Raw genomic sequence first — 24926 nt, 5'->3', positions numbered from 1 at the left:
GCGACCTAAATAGTTATTTTCGGTCCGCCGTGCGGGGAGAGTCACAGCAGGACAGGAGAAGCTTCGGCCTCAACCGTCGCACAATGAGGCTCTCAGCTGCAGCGAGGCCGAGGTCAGACCGTTCAAATACAGCGAGTTCAGGCTCAGCTGCAGAGGTTTCTCTCATTTTAACGCTCCAAAAGCAAGAGGCAAAAGCGGGTAACACATAGCTGAGAATAAAAGACCCTCAGAGAAGCACGACTGTACAGGCAAACTACCACTTCTTCAACTGAGATTTGGATAATTGTGGGATATAGAACTTTGCTCGTGTGATGCTAAAATGACAAATCAACTCTAACTAGTTACAGTATTTATGGGGATGTATGTTATAATTTTGGTAACTTTGCTTTTTTTTGTTTGGGGTTGTAAGCTAAATTCCCAATTTTTGTCAGAATAAGCAAGTAATGACAAGATATCTCATTATTTTTGACATATTTTATAGGGATGCAATTAACAGTTATTTCTTCTGTTGATGAATCTGTTGATTTGATCATCGAGTAACCAATTGCTAATATTTGTTGGAACGATAAAATGCAGGAAAATGGTGAAAAAGTCAATTAACGTCTCTCAAAGTCCTACAAGATGTCCCTAAATGGAGTACGAAAGAAAGCATAAAATATTCAATTTGGAGAAGCTAAAACATGACAATTTCTACTTTTTTCTCTTAAATTATTACTGAAACGGATTAATTAATTATCAAAACAGCTAATGATTCATTTAAAATCGTTTTCCATTTTCTGTAGCATTCCTGAAAACTGCTGATAGTGATGATGTTTTGTGCATTGATGACTGGACGCAATGGTATGTTGTGTACAATAAAGTGTGGTGTTTTTTTTGTATATTTTCCCATATGCATTATTTTATGTTTTCTTTCTTTATGCTTTGTGTATGTTGTGTTGAAGTCTGTGTGTGTTCGCTTCCTGCAAGATAAATTTCCCTTCGAGGGGGGAGAGCTGGAAATTAAATTAGCTAAGTGGTAGAAGTATCATGGAATCCTTTTAAAAAATAAATAGGCCACTTGGAATGGTGCGGAAAACATACACAAATTAGGTATGAATATTTATAGAAGGGTCTCTTATTTTAAATACAGCCACACACTTATTGTTTGTTACTTCAAGGTGTTTTTTTACTCCCACTTTTTTTTGTAAATGATGCTAATTCATGAATAAAGGTTACCATTTCTAACAGTTTATGGAATTTTAAAGCTTCTAAATAAAACTGCATGAGAACATACATGCCCACCGATATATCAGTAATCCCAGGAGAGTTTTCTTCCACCTTTTCTCTTATGAAACACTCCTAGCTGCTTCTGTACGTTGAATGCATGCGGCGTATACCACCTCTCTACCAAGCATTCATCTCTCCCAGTGTTTTCTTCTGCACCTGAGAGGCTATTGACCGAGAGTCCTGGTACCACGCGTATCACTTAACCCTGTGTCAAAACACAGGTGTAACATAAACCCAGGGAGCAGGCGAAGGTCCTGAGCTCATAAAGGAATGTGCGAGCTGGGAATAGCACCCTGCATGTAAGAGAGGCCCCTCACCGAGAGCGAACAGCAGAGTAGTGCAGGGAGGGCAGCTGGAAAACAGCCAGACTCCGACAGAGGAGAAGCCACACCTTCACCTCGGGGGGCCACATCAGGACAAGACAAAATTGTGACTCAGCGCTTACAGAAGACACCGAGTGATAAGCTTTGGAGGGTGAGGACAGAAAAAAAAAAAGGAGATGCAGCTCTTACCATGGCGTCCCGTATATCCGAAATCCTTTTATGGTGACGTCCGAATCCTGCAGGTACACACAGTTTGTGAGCAGCGACTGGACATTGTCAAAGTCCTCAGGTTTGAGTTTGGAGACTGAGGGGAATCGGTAGTAATCCTGCTTAACCAGCTCGGCCATAAAGTCCTTATCGAAGGTCAGCTCGTGGTTCCCGGCGATCACCACCTTAAACTCGTACGGGAGGCCACCTACAAGAGACGAGCAGGGAGGAGGTGGTGAGATCAAGTCCACATATTTACCACATACCAGTCTGCATGACTTTCACCTGGGGTGCATCAAACAAGAATGTCTTTCTCTGACATTTTCTAATGCCTCTGACATTACCTACAACAAAACATTTGCCGTTTCTTCACGGTGTATCAGGAACAGGAACAATCGCTCCACTAATATGAATTTGACAATGACATTTTTGTGCACAAGCTACAGAACTGAGCGAAGAACAGAGTGGCTAATTATAATGAGTCTGGACTACCACAACTACTAATGTATAGATATTGGACATTTATAGGGAATCTGATCCCAAAGATGAGCATAAAGGCATTTTTTATGGATGAGTAGCAGCATAGATCTAACCCTGGTCCTTTGTTTACATCCGCTGTTACACAGGTGTGGCAAAAGGAAAGCACAACTGGTGGCAGGACTCTAGGAGTGTAAATATTAAATAACTTTCTTACTCAAAAATCAACAGCCAATGCAAATACCGTTTTAGTCAATGAAGACATGATTTGAACCACAAAGCTGACTGTTCAGTTCTGGTTGGAGAGCATTAAGTGTCACAGAAGTCTTTGTCATGGTGCCCAGTGTTTGCTGAACCCCCACATTGTTTACCGTTTGCCAAAACAAAGGTGCCTGGAGTCCAAGTTACCAGTTTCTGTGGATTCCACAATATCTAACAATCAGACCAATCAATCTAAGATACATTTTCTGACTTGCATGCAAAGACTACAGGATCTATTTTTGTCATTTCCACCCTACATTTCAGACAGTGCCTCATCAGAGCTTTACAAAAACATTCACGACCACTTATGATACCTTAAAGAAGAGCTTGGTTGCAGGAATACAATTTTTAAGTATTTTAATGTACTTTTTTTGTGTTAAGTTATACAGGATTGGGACTTGGGATTGACAAATACTAAATATTGAATGACTTAGATTGGAGGCAAAGGGAAACAAAATTGACTGGAACATTCCTCATAAACTTCTCCAAAATTTGGTAATTTGAGATAGTCAGATACTGAATTCTTTCAGACAGCACTAAAATTCTCCAATAAACTCAAGTTCTTACACTGGAGTTGCACAAGCCAGCACTGGCACCAAAATACATGTGTTTCCATTGTCATTGCAATATGACTTGAAATTTCAAAGAGATAAGAAATGTAGAAAAACGCAAGAATCCAGCTCTCTCATTCTGAGGAAGTCTGTGCTTCTGATCAGAAAATGAAGCAATATAGATTTAGAACAACTCTTTACTTGGCAGTGGTTCAACATTTCTGAAAAAAATCATTCTTATAGAACAATTGTGGCAAACACACATTTTAACTAAGACACAAATACAAGTTCTTTGTTTGAAATGAGTGTTTCCCGAGTATGTATTTGCACACGTATGACTGGATGTTGTCAGCGCAACACAAAGGACATTGTTGAGCGTAAATCTTGTTTCCAAGGCTGCTGAGTTCACAAAAAAAAACATTGTAATTCTGTTCAAATGAAAACCTTCAGACACTGTATTCATATTTCACAGTTGTGCTGTGCTTCAAGGTAAAACCATTGTAGTATAAAATCATAAAGAGACTGAACGTACTTTCACCAGGTCAGTCTGTTTTTACAGAAACTGCAGTTTGTCCAAACACTTTGTACGTGAAGCGTAGACTCCCTCAGTAGCTGGCTGTATACCTAACCCCGAGCACGGATCAGGGCTGGGAAGAAAGTCAGATAATTGGAGGGGAAAAATACCCTCAATTCAGACAGTCATAGAGGTTAGAACCACAGCTGACGGCTCAGCTTGACCCCAGCGGACCACCGTCCATCTCTGCAGATGCCAGGCAGCTGGAAAAAGCATGAACCTGAACTAAATAGAGAGGAACATCTATTACAATTCTCATCCCCTCATCTTTCAACTTCGGCTGTGCCCTTTTCGCTCTCCTCTGTCGAGGTGATTTGTCCCGGTTCCCCTTTACCATCAAGAAACTGACTTACTACTTTATTCCAGCCGACTGAGCACTCAGCAAAAGGGTCTGGCCTTCATCAGCCTCCCATTCATTCTCTATATTTCTCTTTCCCCTCTCCTGGATCCACTTTTTTTAGGCTTCCTGTTGGTTTTGTTCCAGTCTTCCTTCCTCCCTGTCTGTCTTTTTCTGCCTGCTCTGTAGGTTCTGTATGGACTAATCCGTGGGATAATTTATGTGCAGAGTTAACTGAACCATATCCAGGGGAAGAATAGATGCTGCAGCACTCTGCCCCCAGCTGCAGAACTCCAAACCCAGGCAGTATCATTTATTAGAGCTGCAACCACTTATCATTTTCATTATTAATTCATCTTCTGGCTAATTTCTTCAAACTGTCTGAAAACTATGAAAAACGACTATGACAGCTTCTTAAGTGCTACGGATAAAATGCACTTTAGCTTTTCTCCTACAAACAATCCAAAGATCTTCTGTTTACAATCAAACAATGCAAAGCTGAATATAGTCAGAATCAAACCAGTTATCAAAGTAGCTGCAGATTAATTTTCTGTTGTTTCATAAGGTGTTTCTTCTAAGTTGATAAGAAAGGTTTGGATAGAAGTTGAACAAAATGAGTTCACATAGACTGAATGCTAATAATATTTGCTAATACAGTCATCCTGATCACTAAAACATATTTCTTAACACGCCGTCTGACTGTTTAGCTGTAATATTTTTGACTACTGACACGCTCTGTTTTCTGGCTTTCCAAAGAAATCTTTGAACAAACTTCAGATGATTCAAGATGCAGCAACACATTTCTTATCAAACTTAATGTACTAAAATCAACACTCTCTATTTGTGCTTAGAATCCACTTTTATATTTTGCTTGCAGTTTTTAAATCTCTCAATGGACTGGATGGATGTGTACCGCTAGCATCCCTAACATCCTGTAACTCTCGTCTCTTAAATGTGCCCCAGAGTAAGAACTAAAGACATACCTAGATGTTGCAGAGGCACTTGTCCCTGAAATAACCATTCAGAGCATCTTATTCAGGAGGTAGCTTCAAATGAAACTTTAAAGTGTATCTTTTTAGGCTTGTGTTAATGCAGTTTCACATAATTTATTTGTATCAGACCAATCTGCTATTTTTATTATTGACTTTTGTACTCGTTTCATCACATTTTTCCCCCATACTTTGACGATATTCATTTATTTTAGTGTCTATTGTTGATGTAAAGCACTTCAAAGTTTACCTGCTGTGTAAATTATGCTATACAAATTAAATGATAATGATTATTATTATCATCATCCCGTGTTGTCAGCCCAGTGCTGTGCTGTTCGGCTGCAACAAGTCAAGTGTTTTTTGTTAAAGCTGAATGCAGATGTACAAATTAAAAGCAATAATGTTTGGAATGATTAAAGTCAGCAGTCAACACTTTCAGAGGCATGAAGCTGAAAACATCATGCATCCAGCCTTGGCTATCATTGAATCATAATGTGGGATGGCTGTGTCCCACTATGTAGCCACAATTACTTTTCTTGCTTTGGAATACATATAGAATTGCATTTATGTAGTTATATTTAAAGTTCCCTGGATTTCATACGATTTTCTAGAAATGTTTATTGACAAAAACTGTCCAAAAAGCACTAGTCAAACACTACAGGATTCCTGCAGAGATTCACCAGTGAGATAAATGCTTCCACCAACAACACAGAGTCCGACTGACAGGAAGGTTTTCGTCTCACCACTGTTAGCTGACACCGATGTTTTGTGAAGTGCTTTTGTCTGTTTGTTTCTCTGCAATGCTGTGGCCAGTAATGGCACCGGGTTATGATGCGATCCAAAAGGGCAAATTGAATAAAATCCCGAATAAAGCGTCCAATATAAAGTATCTGCTGAATAAAATTGGTTTCGATGGAAAAGATGCGCGTGCACTGCTCAATTGTTGCACTGGCCAAGTCCACAATTGGAACTAAAACTAATCGAAAGTGAATACATGCGAAGAAAAATTCAATGAAATCACTGTGGCTCGACAGAGAGAGAGAGAAAAAATAATAAATAAATAAAAAGCATCCCACATGCTTGAAAGAGAGTGTGTGCTCTAATGCTGGAAATGAAAGAATCATGGCTCCCCGGTCTATAAGTTTCATTCCTGCTGCTCTAAATTAGCTCTTGTCGCATCTGAGGATCATAAATTCCAGTCTAACCTTAAATGAGAGCGCCGTCTCTCCGTCCCACAGCACTCTAACTGGATCACGCATCCATTTACACGCTTCCACACACACACAACCCAGAGCGAATCATCCTCTCCGCCGCCACCAGGCAGGGAAAAGCTGGGGAAAACATAATTACCATCAAACAACTCCATCTCCATTACTCCACTGGGAATCTCTACTGCTTTTTATTGCCACCGTGATATATCTCACAGACTCTTGATGGAGTGATATACCTAGTTTTTTTTATTCTTCACCCGACAAACTGGAGTATGAAGGAGAGCAGAAAGGAATCAAAACAAACCTCTGAAGAACATGAACTGCTTTGTCAGACAGGAAGACGAGACACAGAAGACAAAAACACCTGTGCATTGAAAACACCTCAATTAGAAAGTGGTTTTCACGGTGCAATACTAAAATTACACTCTCTTCCAACCAGGTTAAGTTTAATAAAATGTCACATTCTACATGAAATCACTCAAATTAAAGAAGTGACTAAGAAAATTAAACTGCCATCTCCTCTCACATCTCCTGAAATTAAAGCTTGAGGAAATGCGACAGAAGCGAATGAGACATTTTCTAATTAGTGCAGAAGCAGCGAATACAGAGCAGTTTTATAAAACAACTTATCAATCAGTATTAGGACATTTGGACGATGTTGGAAACACCGGAAGGTAAAAAAATGTACATGAAATTAACTTTCTGGTGCCAAACTAGAAGAGAAACTTTCAAAAGGCAAAATTATTCTAAAGCTGCTCAGAATGCAAAGACTTAAATACTCATTGGTTATTCAACACTATGAGCCTGTGGCTGTTTCCAGGGTTATTTTACTACTTTTAAGCTCTTATCATGGTCACTAGAAAGACTAGTCATACATGCTGAGTCTTGTTTTATTCAGAACAGTCTAGGCTATCCAGATCTTCCACCATTTGATATTATAATTGTATAGTATTGTATTTATTCTGAACTCCATTAGCTGCAACGATGTTGGAAACACCGGAATAATACTTGCAGATTAGTTATATTAACCTTTATTTCAAGGCGAAAATAAAAAAAAATTATACATTTTTTATGTTTCTACAAGTCCAATAAAATGCTGATGGTACGGATATATTTTTATTAAAGTGGTCTGGAATCTGGCAATATTAGAACCATGATGCTAAAATACTGACTAACAAAATAAAAGTTAATTTATTTCGCCGTTATGGAATGTGGCGGAGGTATGTGACAATAGGCGTTGGCTTGTACATCTGTCTGTCTGTTGGCAACATTACCCTAAAACGGACAAACGGATTTCGATGAAACTTTCAAGGAAGGTCAGAAATGACACAAGGATCAAGTGATTCGATTTTGGCAGTGATGTGGCTTATAGTCTGGATACACGGATTTGTCAAAGATTTCTGTATCACTGAGAGATAGCGGCATGGCGTCACTGTAACCATGACAACAAGTGAACACTACGTCAGCTGCCAGCTGATGATCACATGATTGTGATCCTACTGTGGACTTATTGGGACTTATCCGTCTGAATTCATACAGGGAACAATTGATTAAATTGTGGGGGTGTTTCCAAGTCCCATCAATTCCTGCTGCCCGCTACATATTTAGGTCAGGTGATTCGGTATCCGTACATAACATACACATGCATAACACACACCTGTGCTCAACGCAAGGTCATTTTGTTTGTGGGTCCATCTATACTAAATGGCCACATTCTATGTTGCTGTGATTTCTGATCATCAGTAACTGATGTGGTTCAAACAAATGCAGAATCTCTGACAATGCCGTATAGGGGAATGAGCAGCTTTGGGGGAGTACTGCGCTCTGAGTGCTTTATGTGTTAAATTACAGAGGTGATTGCAGAGATGCATCGTGAAGAGCCCAACCAGGTAAATGTCCGTCTTCCCGTAAACACGGAGTCTTAAAAAGACTGGAACCGCTGCAGTAAAAAGCAAGTTTATTTCTTTGTGTTTATTTCTCATACAAAGAGGGATGTTTTGTCAGCTCTAAGATATAAAAAAAAAAAAATTGCTGAACTTTAAAACACAGGATTACTCAACTACGCTTCGCCACGCAGAGAAACGTTGTTGGTGAGGTCAGGAAGTTTCATTTAATATGAGCACCACCTCGTGAGCAATTCAACTAAAAAAAGACAACGTGAATTAAGACGTAAAGGTAGGTGTGGCTATTCGAGTTATAGCAGACTAATGACCCTTTTATTTCTAAAGTTTTTTTAGGCAAGCAATTTCTGTTTGATCTCTTGTCTACACTTATTAATTATACATTAATTATAGGTAGTTTCTGTCCAAAGCGACATACTGTAAGTGCATTTACCCTCTATAAGTAGGGCTGGACCCGAATATCCCGGATATTAATTTTGGTATCCGAATATTCCCCCCCACCCCACCCCGGCCAGAAACCACTATTCGGGCCAGTCCTATCTATAAGAAGTTAGAAGAACATCATGTACCAATAAACCTCTTCTAAAACATCACTAATGTTGCTCAGTTTCATACTTTTCTCCAGCATGCTCCATACCTATTGTTTCCTGATTGGTGCTAACAGCTGAGTCACTTAAATACTCATACCTTTTTATAGAAAAAATGGTAACTTTTGGGTTGAGACATGAAAAGCTTATATTTGGTGATATTTCCTGAATGAACAATATGTTACAGATGAGCAGTTTAAGAAGCGTCAGAAAGCTCAGAATCCAGCATCCTCTCTGTTGTCAGTTTCTGGCTCTGATGAATGGCGTCATTTGAAAGGTGCTTTTCAAACTTGCTGCCAGATTTTGGGGTTCAGGGGGATTAAAAATTAACTTTTAAGACTATGTTTATTGTAAAGTAATAAACCCACTGCTAGCCTAACTTGCTTTAGTGCTGAGTTTCTGTTCTGGTTTAACAAACAGCATCTCTTATTCTTCTTGGTTCAGTCCCACTGCTCTCATCAGCTCTGTTTACTACCAACAAAACTCTTAAAAATTCCTGTGTGCTGCCTGCCCAGTACCAAACAGCAGAAGGTTAAAGTTATCCGGTAACTGGTGAACATAGAGCTGTATTTAGCAGCTAAACCAGCACATATTTCCTTCAGGAGTTGAAGGAAGCAGAATGTTGGAACTGACTTTTATCTGGTGACTATAAACACAATTTCAATTGAATGCTGCTCAGCGTGTGCCGGATGTTTTCAATATTGATTAATTTACCAGCTAATTTGCACTTAATTAATTGCTTAGTCCATGAAATGAACTGCAAAAATAAGTTGCATAACGTCTGCAGTGAAGTTCCCAAACGTCCCATTTTGTACAGCTAATAGTCCGGAACTCAACTGAGAAACAAAACTGGGAATGTTTTGGTGTTTTTTTGTACAGTCTGTGATTATCTGATTGGATTAACACAATCTTTACACAAAATATTGTAATTATTATTGAGACAAAATCACACACTAAGGAGCAGATTAAAGTAGGAGAACAGAGTGAGTGCCACAGCATCAGATCATCTGCTTCAGGAAAAACTCAGCATAAACCTCCAACGATCTCCTGCAGGAGGCCAAACACCAGTCAATGGTCTGAACAAACTGCTGGAAGAACATTAAAACAACACTCCGTTTTAAAAAATCCCTGTAAAACAGCCACCTCAAGCCACAAAAATCACCGATTTCGTCGACTATATTGCCTAAAGTTGTTAAATTTTTGTTGAAATTCCACTTCTAATAGATTCCATTGCAAAAAAAAAAAAGCTTTATGCTTTTAAACCTCCGACCTGCATGATGCTGCTTTTGCACAGCAATTACATCGTGTTGCGTAACCTCCGACTTTTATGAAGCTTTATCTTTTGAGCCGCTACTCTGGATGCAGCTTTTGCTTGTTAAAGAGTGACGCAAACAGCAGCCTTTACTTTTACAAAATACTGAGGAAAATTGACAGCAAAATTGCCTCTTTCTTGAAAAATGATAGCTGGTTCTCATTACAATCTCATCACGATGGAATTATTAGTGAAGAATCTAGTTTGTATCCTCGTCTACCAAACGCTTAATTCCCAACAGATTGCAAAATGCTTTATTTTCCACGAACATCCAGACTGTCAACAGGAAATAAATGCATTTTTCAGAGAATACCGCAAGTCAAACCAGACAGCAACCATAAAAACAATAACAATCGCTGGCGACAGAAAACACGCATCAACTTTTGAATATGATGAGTACAATACACCCTTCCTGCTTTTCCTGAGACGCTCTGTGTTTTGGCTTCTAAGCAATCAGTACGTACATCGCAACCTCAGTCTTTCATCCAGAAAAAACATCAGAAACAATTACTGAACTAATGTGCCTTTAAAATGCACTTTTTTTCCTTGTGATTTTCATTACGCTACCGTCTCTTGACCTCCTCCATTTTCCTCGCTCAGACTCTCTCCGCCTGCGTCAACAAGGACACAATCCGGCCTTGGAGCGCATATCAAACCTTTCGCATGCATTTGCGTTCGCTTTATTAGAAGCTATTCTGTATGTAAAGCTGCTGAGAGCCGTTTGTCCTCTAAAGAGTGCAGACAAATGGAAGCAACTAAAACAGCATGATCAAAATGTTTTCATTTTGCGACTTGAAAGCTTGGAAACTTCACCGTCTACAATAATTACTGGCTTTTACTGACAAAAAGATGGTACTGTGTGTATGAAAATGCCTGAAGCTACAGAAAGAAAATCCACGTATTTGACTAATATGAATGTTTAAAGACAACACAGACCAGTTTTGATCTTTGTCTTTAAATCTGTTTAATGTCTTGTCTATGCTTTAATTTTACATTTATTATTGGTAGATTCTGTCCAAGGTGACTTATTCTAAGTGCATTTACCTTTTTCAAGAAGTTTGAAGTGAAAACATTACGTTCCATTAAAAATCTAGACTGACTACTGGTGCTGGATTAAGATTTATTTAACTTTCTAAAGCCAGAGCAGTTTCTGGGCAGTTATTTTTTTGATCCTTTTACATTTTTCTTCACTTTGGAGTCATTTTTCATTGCACTATGAAGTCCTGCAGCCTCACAGATACACAATAACCATGACTAGAAGTAGAGAGAAATGTCTTCTGTGCAGTATGACACAATTATTCTGACCATAATAATAAAATGATCCCTCTTCCAAATACTGAAAAAAAAACTGTAATCAACATGTAAAACATTTGTCCAAGAGTCTACGGGTTTCACCAACACTGGGCAAAATGGTAAATCTATATACTGGAGGTATTTTACTACTTAAATCTGTAATTTGTTTCCATACGTGCCACAAAAGTACACAAGCGTTAGTTACAGTTGAATCAGGAATGGCTTCATGGCTGCACCAAAACACATAGAAATCTTTGTTTTTTTACATGGTCTGGTTGGAGCAAAAAGCTTATTTTTGGCTTTTTTAATGAGACGTGTAGAGTTCAGTGCTTTTGATGTAAAAATCACAGTTTTAAGCTTAGAATTGGTTACATTTCCTGGCCAAACGACTCGCCAGAGAGGAGTAGTCACATGTCCGATGTAGATATTTTGCTAGTTAGATTTTTAAATTGTTTCCATACTTGTCTCTACAGGTTGCAGTTCATTCAAAAAGTCCCTGAATATTTATGATGTCACTCTTAATTACAGCTGAGTCAGTCTTAATTTGTTCAAGAATTGCAGAATTTCTGTTTTTCTTTCAGACTTTGGTACATGTATGCAGTTTTTAGATTTTTAAATGAGACATATAAAGTGATTTTGATGAAATAGGTTAGGCTGAAATTTGGTTGTTTCGCTCAATGAAACCGTAATTCAACCATGATTAGTTCAAAGACTGTTGAAAATCTCAAGATTCCTCCTGTTTTTTCAGTTTCTGGCTGTGTGCAAACAGTGCAATTTTGATGATGTTTTTTGGAATCAGACAGCTTTTCGGGTTTAGTGGATTAAAGGCTTTTTTAGGAGAACATGACTGTACTCTCCAAATGTTAGCGTGTTTCTTCTTAAAAATATGGCTGCATTGGCTTCTCAAATTCGCTACATGTATTCTCATAATCAAATTTCAGCATAAGTTTGTCAGTGTCTGTCCTTTTCTATTGTGTTTCAACAAGTACGTCAACCCTCCAGCCTTCGTCTCGTCTGGACTTTCACTCTCTAGAAAAACAGTCTTCAGCGGGAGATTAACAGGCAGGGTGCTCCCAACTACACAAAGTCGTTTTCCACTTTGCTCTGCATCGATTCTCCATTATGGCCAATATCAGTGTTTTAACAGTGGCTAAACAAAGCATGGACACAGTCTGTGCTGATGGATGACGTCCTGGTGCTCCCAGGTGCTGTTTTGGGGATGGCACAGTAGAAAACAGAAGTAGAACGAAGCCAGCTTGAGAGTGTATTTGCTCTTTGTACTGGAGTGTACTGTGTTTTTGTTGTGTCGGTGTTTCAGGGGAATTAAGGGCAAAAGCACCTGGCAGTGCTTTAAGCAGTCAGCTGGTGAAGTGGGTGAAGGACGGACCAACTCCATTCACTATTCATACAACTCAAAATGAAGGTTGAAGAGCATGTTTACAACGGTACAAATGTACTGTTGGAGAAATAACACACTGCACATCTGGATAAGTTTGCAGCAGTGATTAAACTTTTAAATCTTAAATGTTTTCACGTAGTTTCAATGCTTCTTTTCAGCCTTTAACACCGCAGAAAGAAGTTTCAGAGTTCTGTCTTTGATTTTTAGCCAAACTTTACACAATAAATGACATGTTTTGTTCCTTCCAGTACCAGGGATCATGTTTTTAGCCCACTTATCCAAGCAAAAAATGTGTCGTGAGTTTAAAAGCAATGTTACCTTTAAAAACAATCACCATGTATCAAAACCAGAAACTATGAAAACTGAGACTATCAACTTTCCGACTGTCCTTGAACTAAATGTGTGGGACTTGATGTTTCATTGGGAAAGTTAAGCATCTAAACTTAAAATTGTGAGATTTTATCAAAGTTCCTTTATTCTCCAAGAATAAGGTACAACGGTAAAATGTTGTGCATGTTGACTCCAAGTTTATTTTTAATTATTGTGAAATTGAACTTTTTGTGATTCATAGATATTGGAACTGCGAGAGAAGACATTTTAGAGTCCAGACTCCTTCTAGCCATGATTATGTTGCTTCAAAAGAGGTGCAGGATTTTACATTGCAGTGAGTAAAAATGGGACAAAAGCAAGAAACGTCCAGAAACTGCCTGGATTTCAGAAGGTGTTTTGATCCTTTTCTGTCTGTTTTGGACTCCTCTTCTGCATTTACAGGCTCCAGACTGAGATTTTCACTTAATTTGAAACATTTTTCATGTGTTTTGGAGCCAAATAATGCATGCAAACCATTTTCATGAGTTCCTATACATGGTAGTTTCTTAACACATAATGTAAATAATTCTAAACAAGAATAAAGGTGCAGGGAAATATTTATTATAAAACGGGACTTTAAAATAAGTAAAAGGTAGCTGTTCGTTTCTTGGACACATTGTGCTTTTTTTAAACTTTCAAATACAGACAGTCTGTGCTCTCACAGCAAAAACACTCCAAGCCATGCTCTGTTACACAAATAAATAAACTCAGTAGATAACAGAGGCCATTTTATCATATCTCAGCATTTCCAACAAGTTAGAGACAAGAATTTACTTGTGGTGGCAAGACAGGAGAGTTTTCTGAAGCAACAATTTACTGATTTTCCACAACACCTCTCATGCACTGGGAGAAGATTCCAAGTGTGTTTCCACTACTTTGCTTACTACAGCTCAGGCAGGTGTGTGAATAAATATCAGTTGGAAAAGATATAATAAAGCACTGTAATGTCCGATTTACCTAAACTGAAACTGAATGAGTTTATCTACTGGGGCGGACAGACGTGCTGAATGTCAGGTGCACTGGTCCAGCAAATATAAATGTTTAGTTGCACTGTACAGCACACTGAAGCCCTGATTTTGCAATAGTGACTTCATGAAAACACTCTTCACATTGGAAATATGTGATAACAAGGATGGCAGGTGTAACAACCAACCACGTAAGGAGAGAGAGGAGATTCTACCATTTTAGCGTGAACTGTAAAACAATCCTCAAAACGCTGATGTGAACATGAAAAGTCGGAAGCAGAATTTGCAAATATATCTGCATTAGCGTTAAAGCAGTCAATAGTTTACAGTCAGCAAAGCAGCAGCAGATCAAGACGCTGTGAACCTGACGGGTGGCACATGAGGAGTGAAGTGGAAACCGTGTTTTCATCACAATTCTGCCGAAAACACGACTGTTTGAACAGACCAAGCGTGCAGAGTCAGAGAAGTGGATTATGCTGCCGGAGTTGGTTTGAGAAGTTTCTATAAACTGGATTTTTTTTCTTCACCGTGAAAACTGGGTCAGTGTTGGAATCCAGTGGAACTGCAGCGAATCCAGACTGACTGCAGCCGCTGTCATGTTTGGAGAACTCTGACAGCCACCTTTCAACTCTACAGGGGGCAACGGTTTGATACTCAAAACAAAGACTTTAAGAGGAGCACCGCTTGATGGGTTTTACTTTTTCACACTCTGAAACTAAAGAAAATAAGTCATGGCGGCTTCTTTTTACACTTCTGACATGATTGTTACGCTTGTTTGACTGTTTAGTCCGAGGAAGGGATCATGATGGAATGGGAAATTTAACTGAAAGTAAATATTTCGATTCTTGCGAAAAAATAAAAAAATCATTAGCATTGAACTGAACATGGATTTTGCCACCGTCAATCCGGGATATTTAATGTTTTCCTCTTTCCATCTACTTTTCTGTGCAGAATTGTGCAGAGAAAGCAAATTCTCCATTATGTGATGGATTGTTTTTGCAGTCTATATTTATTCACTGCTAGAGGCATTATGTAGAACTTGCTAACATCATGCAAACCAGTTTTGTGTAGAGCCGCAGTCACCATTCAGCTCGACAGGGGGCAACTGTTTGATACTCAGAACATACGTAGATTTTGAGAGGCGTACCACTAGAAGGGCTTTACATTTTTTCTCTGAAACAATGACAAGAAGTCATGGTGGCTTCTTTGTTATACTTATAGCATGATTGTTGCACAGTTTTTTACTGTTTAATTCAAGGAAGTGAGCCTTGTTTTCATAATGATGGAATGGGAAAATTAATATTTCCATTCTTGCAAAAGCATTAGTATTGAACCGAACATTGACTTTGCCACGGTCAATCCCAGATCTTTAATGTTTTCCACTTTCCATTTACTTTTCTGTGCAAACTGGTGCAGAACTGTTCAGAGAAAGTACATTGTCCATTATCTGTTGGACTGTTTTTGTAGTCTATATTTATTCACTGCTATGTGACACATTACGTAGAATTGGTAACATCATACACAAACAGTTCGGTGCAGCTTGGACTCTGACTGATTTCACAAATGTAGTTCTTTGAGTAATTTCGTCCAGCGTCTCTCAGTTTTGCTATTGTTTCGTGAACTGGACAAACATTTCTTTGAGGTTTAAACATTTTGAACTCATGCAGATGTGCCTTTACTGTAAATTGTGACACCCAGGGCTTATTTGTCTGCCTATAAAATCTACTTCATATCGAGTCTCTTGGTTGTCTTACCAGTAAATTTCAGGATCTTGTTTTGTTTCAGCCGCCCAGGGCTGATCAACGGGTAAAAGACAAATGATTGGAGGAAGAGAAAAAGGAATTTAGATGCTACAGGTCAGACTGGTGGGTGGCACTTATCGATTTATGCACTCGGTGAGATGCAACGTCAGACTGCATGTGTGTTTTTTCTATTCTCTAGTGTGTGAAACGTGACTACCTAAGAGGGACAAAAAAAGAAAAAGCTTCAGCGTCGCTTCAGTTTAGGGTGCAGAGTTGAAACACTGACTGCTGGGACTGAAACCAAACACACACACAGACAAGACACACACAAAGCCCAGGACTCCCACCCACAGCATGGAGCCAGAGGGGGAGGTCAGAGGTTAACTGGACCAGGGTGTTAGGTCAGGAGGGTTAAACTGGACACTTTAGCACAGCAGTTGGGGGGTCAACAGGGGATAGAGGTGGGGGTTCATTGTGTGGTCCGGTTACCAGTGAAGCACGCAACGTGTCTCGTGCCTCTGGCCTCATTACGGACTAGCCAGGGGTGTGCGAGTGTGAAGACAATGCATGCGTGCGGATGAATGCACGTGTTAAGCAGTTTAGTACCTAGCCAGTCGTTGAACTTCTTAACCTCGGAGGGCAGGCCCAGCTCGGTGAAGTCGCCCATGTGCAGCAGCACATCGCCGTAGGGCATCTGGATGCCATCTGTACGCGAGTGTGTGTCCGAAACGCACACAAACCGGGTGTGTCCTGCTGGTTTGGGAGTGTCGTAGGGGATCGGGTCCACCCTGAAAACACACACAGGGAGAAAGAAAGGTGATGAAACTATACATCTCCTCCTCCTCCCGCAGGAATGACAACTGAAACATGATCGGACACTTTAATCTGAACAATTATAGCAACATCACTTGCAATCCTACATTTCTCAATAGTTTGTGTAACAGTATCAGTGTCAGTATCATGTAATATGTCATTTTTCAGGCACAATATTTCAATTTAATGTCCGATATTACTACCTCAGAATCCTTGCAGCATCACTTACTGTGCTAATTTTTCTATTCTATTCCTATTGCCGTTTACATATTATTCCACCAAGGAACGCGGCAGAATTATGTGTCGATCAGCATACTTTTGTCCGTCTGTCTGTTCGCAACATTACTCAAAAATGGATTTGGATGAAATTTTCAGAGAAGGTCAGAAATGTCACAATGACCACCTGATTAGATTTTGGCAGTGATGCAGCTCATAGTCGGGATCCATGAATTTGTTAAAGATTTCTTCATCATTGCGAGACATCAGCATGGCGTCACCATGACAACAAGTGAACACTACGTCAGCTGCCTGATGACGATCACAATTGTGATCCCACTACAATCTATCGCTGTGGACTTATCTGTCAGAAATGATGCAGCGACTGAGCATCTTTGTCGAGGTACTGCGCTCTCCGAGTGCTTCTCTTGTTTTCACTCATGTACTGTACTTCTATCTTACTGCTTTCCTATTAGGCGCTGCACTTACTTAGCTAATTTGTTTTCTGAGCAATATCTGGCAAGAAAATATTCTTTGGGATTTTTAAAGTTTTAACTTTTATTATAATTTAAACTTTTATTGTCTGATCAACTAAAGATTCTGGACTTTAGGTCTGGACTGTGCTCATTCGTTGAATAAAAATCACAGTAGCAAAGAGGAAGTGCGAAATGTAAGTATATTCATAAAAAAATAAAAAAATAAAAACAAGTTATATACAAAAGTAGTGTTGATATTGGACAGATTCTTCCATATGTGAACATAATGACATTCCACAAGTTCTTTTGAAAGCAGATTTAACAGCACACAGTTATATGATTTGTTCTACATGTACATTAACATTTCAAGGATTCTTTCATGAGTAGAAAAATACTCATATTGAAAGCACTCATATTACGCCGATTCTTGTATTTGAAGGAAAAAGTGGTTTAAATGTACACAATATTCATAATTCATGGATATTAATTTTAGGGCTTCAACTAAAAATTGTAATCTGTTGATTATTTTTTCAAATATTCAAATAGTTGCTTATAAAAAATGTACATATATATAAAGTGACATTAGCAGTTTACTGTCACAGAGGATTTAAGAAATCAGATATCAACATTTAAGAAGCTGAAATCACTGAATTCAGAGCTTTTTTCTATAACGATCAAAATTGAACAAAACGAGGACAGCAATTAATTTAATAACGGACAATATATTTTTCACTGCAGTTCATATCTGTGCATACAGTGGGTACGGAAAGTATTCAGACCCCTTGAAAGTTTTCACACTCTGTGTCATTGTAGCCATTTGCCAGAATCAAAAAAAGTTCATTTTATTTCTCATTAATGTACACTCAGCACCCCATCTTGACAGAAAAAACAGAAATGTAGAAATTTTTGCAAATTTATTAAAAAAGAAAAACTGAAATATCACATGGTCAGAAGTATTCAGACCCTTTGCAGCGACATTCATATTTAACTCACATGCTGTCCAGAGATGCAGTCGGGAGATAGGAGAAAGTTCCACAAAGTCAACTATCACTGCAGCCCTCCACCAGTCGGGGCTTTATGGCAGAGTGGCCCGATGGAAGCCTCTCCTCAGTGCAAGACACATGAAAGCCCGCATAGAGTTTGAAAAAACACATGAAGGACTCCCAGACTATGAGAAATAAGATTCTCTGGTCTGATGAGACCAAGATTGAACTTTTTGGTGTTAATTCTAAGCGGTATGTGTGGAGAAAACCAGGCACTGCTCATCACCTGCCCAATACAATCCCTACAGATATCCTGGAGGAAAACCTCTTCCAGAGTGCTCAGGACCTCAGACTGGGCCAAAGGTTCACCTTTCAACAGGACAATGACCCTAAGCACACAACTAAAATAACAAAGGAGTGGCTTCAGAACAACTCTGTGACCGTTCTTGACTGGCCCAGCCAGAGCCCTGACCTAAACCCAATTGAGCATCTCTGGAGAGACCTCAAAATGTCTGTCCACCAACGTTCACCATCCAACCTGACAGAACTGGAGAGGATCTGCAATGAAGAATGGCAGAGGATCCCCAAATCCAGGTGTGAAAAACTTGTTGCGTCATTCTCAAGAAGACTCATGGCTGTACGAGCTGAAAAGGGTGCTTCTACTCAATACTGAGCACAGGGTCTGAATACTTCTGACCATGTGATATTTCAGTTTTTCTTTTTGAATAAATTTGCAAAAATTTCTACATTTTTGTTTTTTTCTGTCAAGATGGGGTGCTGAGTGTACATTAATGAGAAATAAAATGAACTTTTTTGATTTTGGCAAATGGATGCAAAGACAGAGAGTGAAAAATTTCAAGGGGTCTGAATACTTTCCGTACCCACTGTATATTAGACACTGAACTTCAAGTTTGAGATCTGAGAATTGTAATTGCTGATGGTTCAGAATTGACTTTGTATGTGCGTGTTGCTACTTTTATTTCTTTTCAGAAGTAGTCGAGACAGTTCGTGACCCGTTTCAATCTCTGAGGTTGTTCGAAGACACTTTACCGTCTGTAAAAAATGTTCCACCTCAGCTGTGACTTTCTCATAATTCTTAGGCTGCACTGCTTCATGCTATCAGCTCCAAAGTCACAGAAATTCAAAGAAAGTGATTTGTGACCTGTCGCATCACACGGTAAGTGTGTCTGAATCCAAACAATTTTGCAAGCTGTTAAACTTTCCGCTCGTTTTCTGATGTCTGCCTTTGGTGTTTAGTCATTTTATAATTTCGAAGACAAAAAAAAAGAGGAACTGCAATTGAAAGAATCTGCCCTTTTTACGCTTTGTGATGCTTTCAAAAGTGTTCTCAATACTGATGCATATTTTTCGGAAAAGTATGCTAATTTCACAGCAGAAAAGCAGAAAAGGAAGCAGCACAAAACTGGAACCTTAAAGAGATCATTTGTTGTGAAAATAAATTACACGGTCCAGGGAATAATGCATGTAGCACAGCAAAATGCATCTCAAAGAAAAGAGGAGGCATTACAACGGCAAAAAGTGTGTAGTTTGGGCTGGAAAACAACCAGTGCTTCAACTGATTTGATGATTTGTGCACACAAGGAGGGCAATGGCTGTTTTGTGGCACCAGATTGACTAAAGAGACGGTGAATTAAGGCATGCCATGTCCTCTCTATCCATTATGTAAAGAAAAAACACTTAGACCCAAGTCTGGACGGGAAAAACTCCTTTATTCGGCGCCTTTTTGTTTGTTTTGAGGGCGTCTGAGAAAATGGATGAAAAACCTGTACTTTTTTCCCGACTGAAAGGAAAGAGGAGGGGAAAAAAATCATCTTGTCTGTAATTGAAGTCTACAATGTGCAATCCTCCAGCACTCTGCCACTAGACTATTATTTCATTAGAAGGGATGTCACTCTGTCAACAACATCAGACACATAATCAACCCTGCAATCTCCAACCTGACAAGCGCGCACCAACACACACACACTCAGCTCGCATGCGTGCACGAACTGGCATGGAAACAGGCGCAGAAGCAGATGAAATCAAAAGGTTTCAGCCTGGAGAAGACGTCATTAGCTGCGATAGAGAAAATAGGCACTTGTGCACAAAAGAAAACCTTATTTGGGGAGGCAGTTTAGGGTTCCCATTTTGGAGGCAATTTTCCCAGTTTCGGTGCCACGTTTGGCAAAACAGCAGACACAGAAAACCTCACAGAGAGTCTGTTGTTGTTTTTTGTTTACTTTAAACATCATCTGTAAGATTGTGTTAATGTTAAGACAATGGTGGACAAGATGATCGCCGTCTGCAGCAACATGTGCAGGCTGTCTGAACTCCAGCAACCATCTGTAGTCACTGTGTGGTTTGTCTGCTGTAGCAGGGTGCGTTATGTGGATAAAATCTTCTACAACAATCTACTAACAGATGACAGAACCCAACATAAGGTGTCTTTGTGAGGTGTTGGTTCACCACAAACCTCCAGTTTACAATAGCTGGTCATACAGTTTCCATGTTTTAGAAAACCAGATAAATCGATGCAATTCTTCTACAGATAATCCTTCATTTGTTGTTTGATGCTCAAAATCTGAAAAAAGTCAGGTCCATTTATCATAAATCAGCTTGATCAAACTAATCAGCAACCCGCACATAGAAACACTCACTATGCTGTGATTTAAAGTACATTTATTGAAAGTTTAACTGAGAAAAACGTCTTGATCTTAAATGGAAATGGAAGCTGGCCAAAGTAATGACTTGCCAATGGACAGTGTTTTGACAAGTTTTTTGTGGTGGGTATATGACAGATCATCAGCTCATCAATGATGTAATCAAACAGCTGATTGGATATTTGTCTGAACCATTAACTCAGTCTGGTAGAAACAATCACCTACTTGGATAAGTAAGTCATTGATATGGTGAAACAACAACAAATGAACTCTAAACTGTCTTTACTTGGGAATAATTCTTGTAGATGTAACTATAGTGATAGCAGAAGATAATACTAACACAGTCTGTTTTACAGCCAAAGAAATTGCTTCCCTAGCTAATTGTGCTAAGTTGCTAACAAAGTCCATGAGAAAATGAGGATTTCTCACATAATTTGCTGCTTGAGTACACATTTTCTTTATAGTTTTATGGTATCAATGACTAGCTTCAAGTCTCTTCCAACACAGCACGGTGTTTGAAATGTAAATTACTGTCACAATTAGAGTAATAGAGGTGATAAAGCTGGGCATGCTTTAAGGCATAGCTATCCTCAAGTTCTCAGTAACAAAAAAAAAAAAAAATCAAGATTCTACACTTTAAAGCCTTAAAATGTTACTCCACAAACCAACGGACGACATCATGGTGGCTACTTCCATCCACTAAAAAGCCTACGATCTCTAACTAGTTTGAAGTTCTACCAATATTGAAGCAGCATGCCCCAAACCACAATTTTAATCTAATTTTTTAAAACGCACTTGATGCTCAACTACAGAAAAAAGTTGTGAAGCTCTGCAAGAGAAAAGCTGTCTAATGTAAAAGCTGTTTTCATGTAGACACACACACTGAAATTGTGTAAATCTCTGTAATTTTAATGAACACTAATCATCCTTCATGTGCCTCTGATCAGACGGAGGTTGGCGAGCAGACAGGATTCGTCATCTCAGTGTGTTGTCTGCGTCCTATAGCTGATAGTCGCTTCATGTCTGCAACTTTAGTCTCAGAAGGAACCCAGTCTGCTGTCTGTAGCTTGTATTTCCTCACTCCCAGCCTGCAGTCAGTCAGTGTTTGGAAGTCTCTGGTCCATTCCCTTTTATATACTTCTTCCACAGCCTCAGCTGGGAAATCTCAGCTCTGCTCTGATACACAGGAGCCCAGCAAGCATCTCCGTTATCCTGAGCAGGCCTGGGCCACATATTAAACACAGCGAGCAAAATGAAAAACTAGCCGCAGAGATAATGATATTTACTATTGACTGCGTGCAGTAAACGAGTCTCTGTGCTCCCGTATGCACACAAACACGCGCACATTAACCTAAGCCACCGGAGCAGCACATACATTGCAGTGTAGCTGCTGATTAGATTTGGTGCTGTGTGGTGCCTGGACGTCATGCAGCTTTACAGGATTCGACAGTTCTCGTCATGGAGAAAAGGACGAACGCAGAACCACATGGGACGAGGAAAACAGACACAAACACACTCTCATATTTATACACACACACACACCCACACACAAGCATGCATATTAAAACAAAGCCAGGGGAAAAACAACCTCCATCTCCTCCCCTTTCCTTTGAGATTTAATCCACCCGGAGAATGTAAGTAAATACCAGCAGCCCCTATCAATTAGAGCAGGCCCAGGCCAAGAAACCTTCATGATAGTAATGCATTGCTCTTTCTCTCTCTCTCTCTCTCTCACACACACACACACACACACACACATACAGAAAGGTAAAAGAGAGCGAGACCCCCTGTCTTTCCTGTTAACATATGACTGTATAACAATCCAGAGGTTCATTAGTAATGTATACAGGAGTTCAGGAGTTCAGCAGTGCAGCATCGGCCTCTGATCTATTGTAAACGGAGACAGCGAAAATGAAAAAGTCTTCCTGAGCTCCAGCAGCAGGTAAAAGAATATTCTCTGGTGACAGACTGAACTGCGTTAGCATGAAGGTTCGTGTTAACATGTCTGAGCTCCGGCGTGACATCAGAGGGAAGACTGCGGAGGGAAAAGAGTGGGGGAGAGCAGAAATGCTAATGCGCTCGGGGAGGGCAGGAGCACACTCTGAAATCCACCATGACATTGGAGCTGACACAAAACCGAAGTCTGTGGCTGCAGAAATATCTGCTGGATGAAGAAATGTCTGTGATCCTTCAGCAGAGAAAACCTCGGGGCATTAACTTGTCCTCACCTACGGCTGCAACATAGCAGCAAATACTAGCCTCGAGATTGTTGCTCGAACCCGTGATTTATAATCACATTTATTTGTCTCCTTCTTATGAACCTAAATTGTAGAACTCCGACAGACATTCATTTCGACTTTGATCATAGAGTGCAGTATTTCTTGAGCTAAAACCAGCCAGACAGTCCTGGTTTTACTCTTGTTGTGTTATGAAGAACACTGATTGCATCGAGTAAGAAATTCTGATATACATAAACGGAGATAAATCAGTCAGCAGAGTGTTTTCAGTTGGAGGTTCCTTCTTCTTTCTGCTGCAGTAAATACCTACAGAAAGTTATCCCTGCCCTCTGCAAATAATGCTGTACAATGACTCCATTCTGTGCAAAAATGAAAGAATTTGCACATTCAACTGTATTTTTCACTTTCAGTTTTAACTTCCACACTCCTATCTAACATTAACATAAACCTTTTTTGCTCAATTCCATTTCATACTCAAAAATGGGAAACGGTGGAGTTTCTGGTCGTATATTTCACAAACTAGTTCCCATCATATAATGTCGACACCACTCGACTCCGCACCACTGTTGGCTCAGTTATGATGTGTACTCTGTTACATGTGCTGCACATATTTTTACAAACTACTGTAAATAGCTGTACAGTAAAGACACTGCTTGACATTGCATCACTCTGTCAGCTCAATTGTGATGTGTACTCTGCTACATGTGCTGCACACATTTTCACAACAACAGTAAATGGCTAAATAGTAAAGACATCGCTTGACTTCGCACCACTGTCTGCTCAGCTGTGATATGTACTCTGCTACATGTACTGAAGACATTTTCACTAATTACTGCAAATGGCTAAAAAGTGAAGACACTGCTTTACTCCGCACCACTCTGTTGGCTCAGCTGCGATGATACCGTATGCACTCTGCTACATGTGCTGCAGACATTACTGAGTGTGTTGTAAAGAATGAAGACAGAGCTATGTGATGACAACTTTTATAAATTTCAAACATCTTTTTCTGAACTATGTTCCAAAAAAGAAAGTTTTCAGACAGACAGATATCCAGTTGCTTACATTACATTTAAGAAAAATAAGGAAAACTTATGTTGAAAATACCCTGCAAATCATGCTCTGAAAAGAAATTAGTTGCAAAAATGAGTACTAGAAGAAGCCTAAATCCAGTATAATGCTTGAATAATGATGGATGCGTGATTATTGGGTTATATGTCGAACAACATATAGTACTAGATAGTGCTAGTTGTTAATAGTCAACTAATAATATCAGCCAATGGTATCAGTTTTTCTGTAGGGTTTCATTAAAAATCTCCAAATTGCAGTCGATGTTTCACATTTTGAAAACAAAACAATGACCTCTCACAAAAATCTAAGCCAATATGTTCTTTTTCACTTAGCTTATTGTGCTTTTTTCCAAAAAAATGTCAAGAATCTTTGCCTGAAGTTCACTTAATGGATCACATTTAAGGTTGCTATGTAAATTCAATAACATCATGCGGTTATTATTAACATTATAGCCTTCAGTAAAATTATAAAAGCAATATCCCCCCCCCCATAAATCACATAAACAGCACATTTATAACAGAAAGATTAAAATAAAAGTGACTGGCTGGAGGTGTTCTGCCCTAAAAAATGCTTGCATGCTGGAAGACTAAACAAAACAAATGCGAAACATGGATAAATGGCGGAAAACTGGGCTGAACCCAAACACAGTTATTGGTTACAAGTGTCATGTAGAGGAGAGAACCAGAAAAAAAGTACGGTAGTAAAAAAA

At 39.3% G+C, this 24926-nt stretch overlaps 1 protein-coding gene across 2 annotated transcripts in view; it reads right to left on the bottom strand.

Annotated features, from left to right (window-relative positions):
- Positions 1-24926, bottom strand: part of mpped2a (metallophosphoesterase domain containing 2a) — a 103557-nt gene that overhangs the window by 57457 nt on the left and 21174 nt on the right. For both annotated transcript variants that reach the window (XM_022207443.2, XM_051940889.1), the window contains 2 exons: positions 16371-16552; positions 1779-2004 (listed from right to left, as the gene is read on the bottom strand). In XM_022207443.2, coding sequence (XP_022063135.1) covers positions 1779-2004; positions 16371-16552 — 408 coding nt within the window. The remainder of the gene's footprint in view (positions 1-1778; positions 2005-16370; positions 16553-24926) is intronic.

Source organism: Acanthochromis polyacanthus, chromosome 2, assembly GCF_021347895.1.
Source record: "Acanthochromis polyacanthus isolate Apoly-LR-REF ecotype Palm Island chromosome 2, KAUST_Apoly_ChrSc, whole genome shotgun sequence".
Classification (NCBI taxonomy): domain Eukaryota; kingdom Metazoa; phylum Chordata; class Actinopteri; family Pomacentridae; genus Acanthochromis; species Acanthochromis polyacanthus.
Note: the sequence above shows the minus strand (reverse complement) of the source record. Positions and strands in the feature narration are given on the sequence as shown.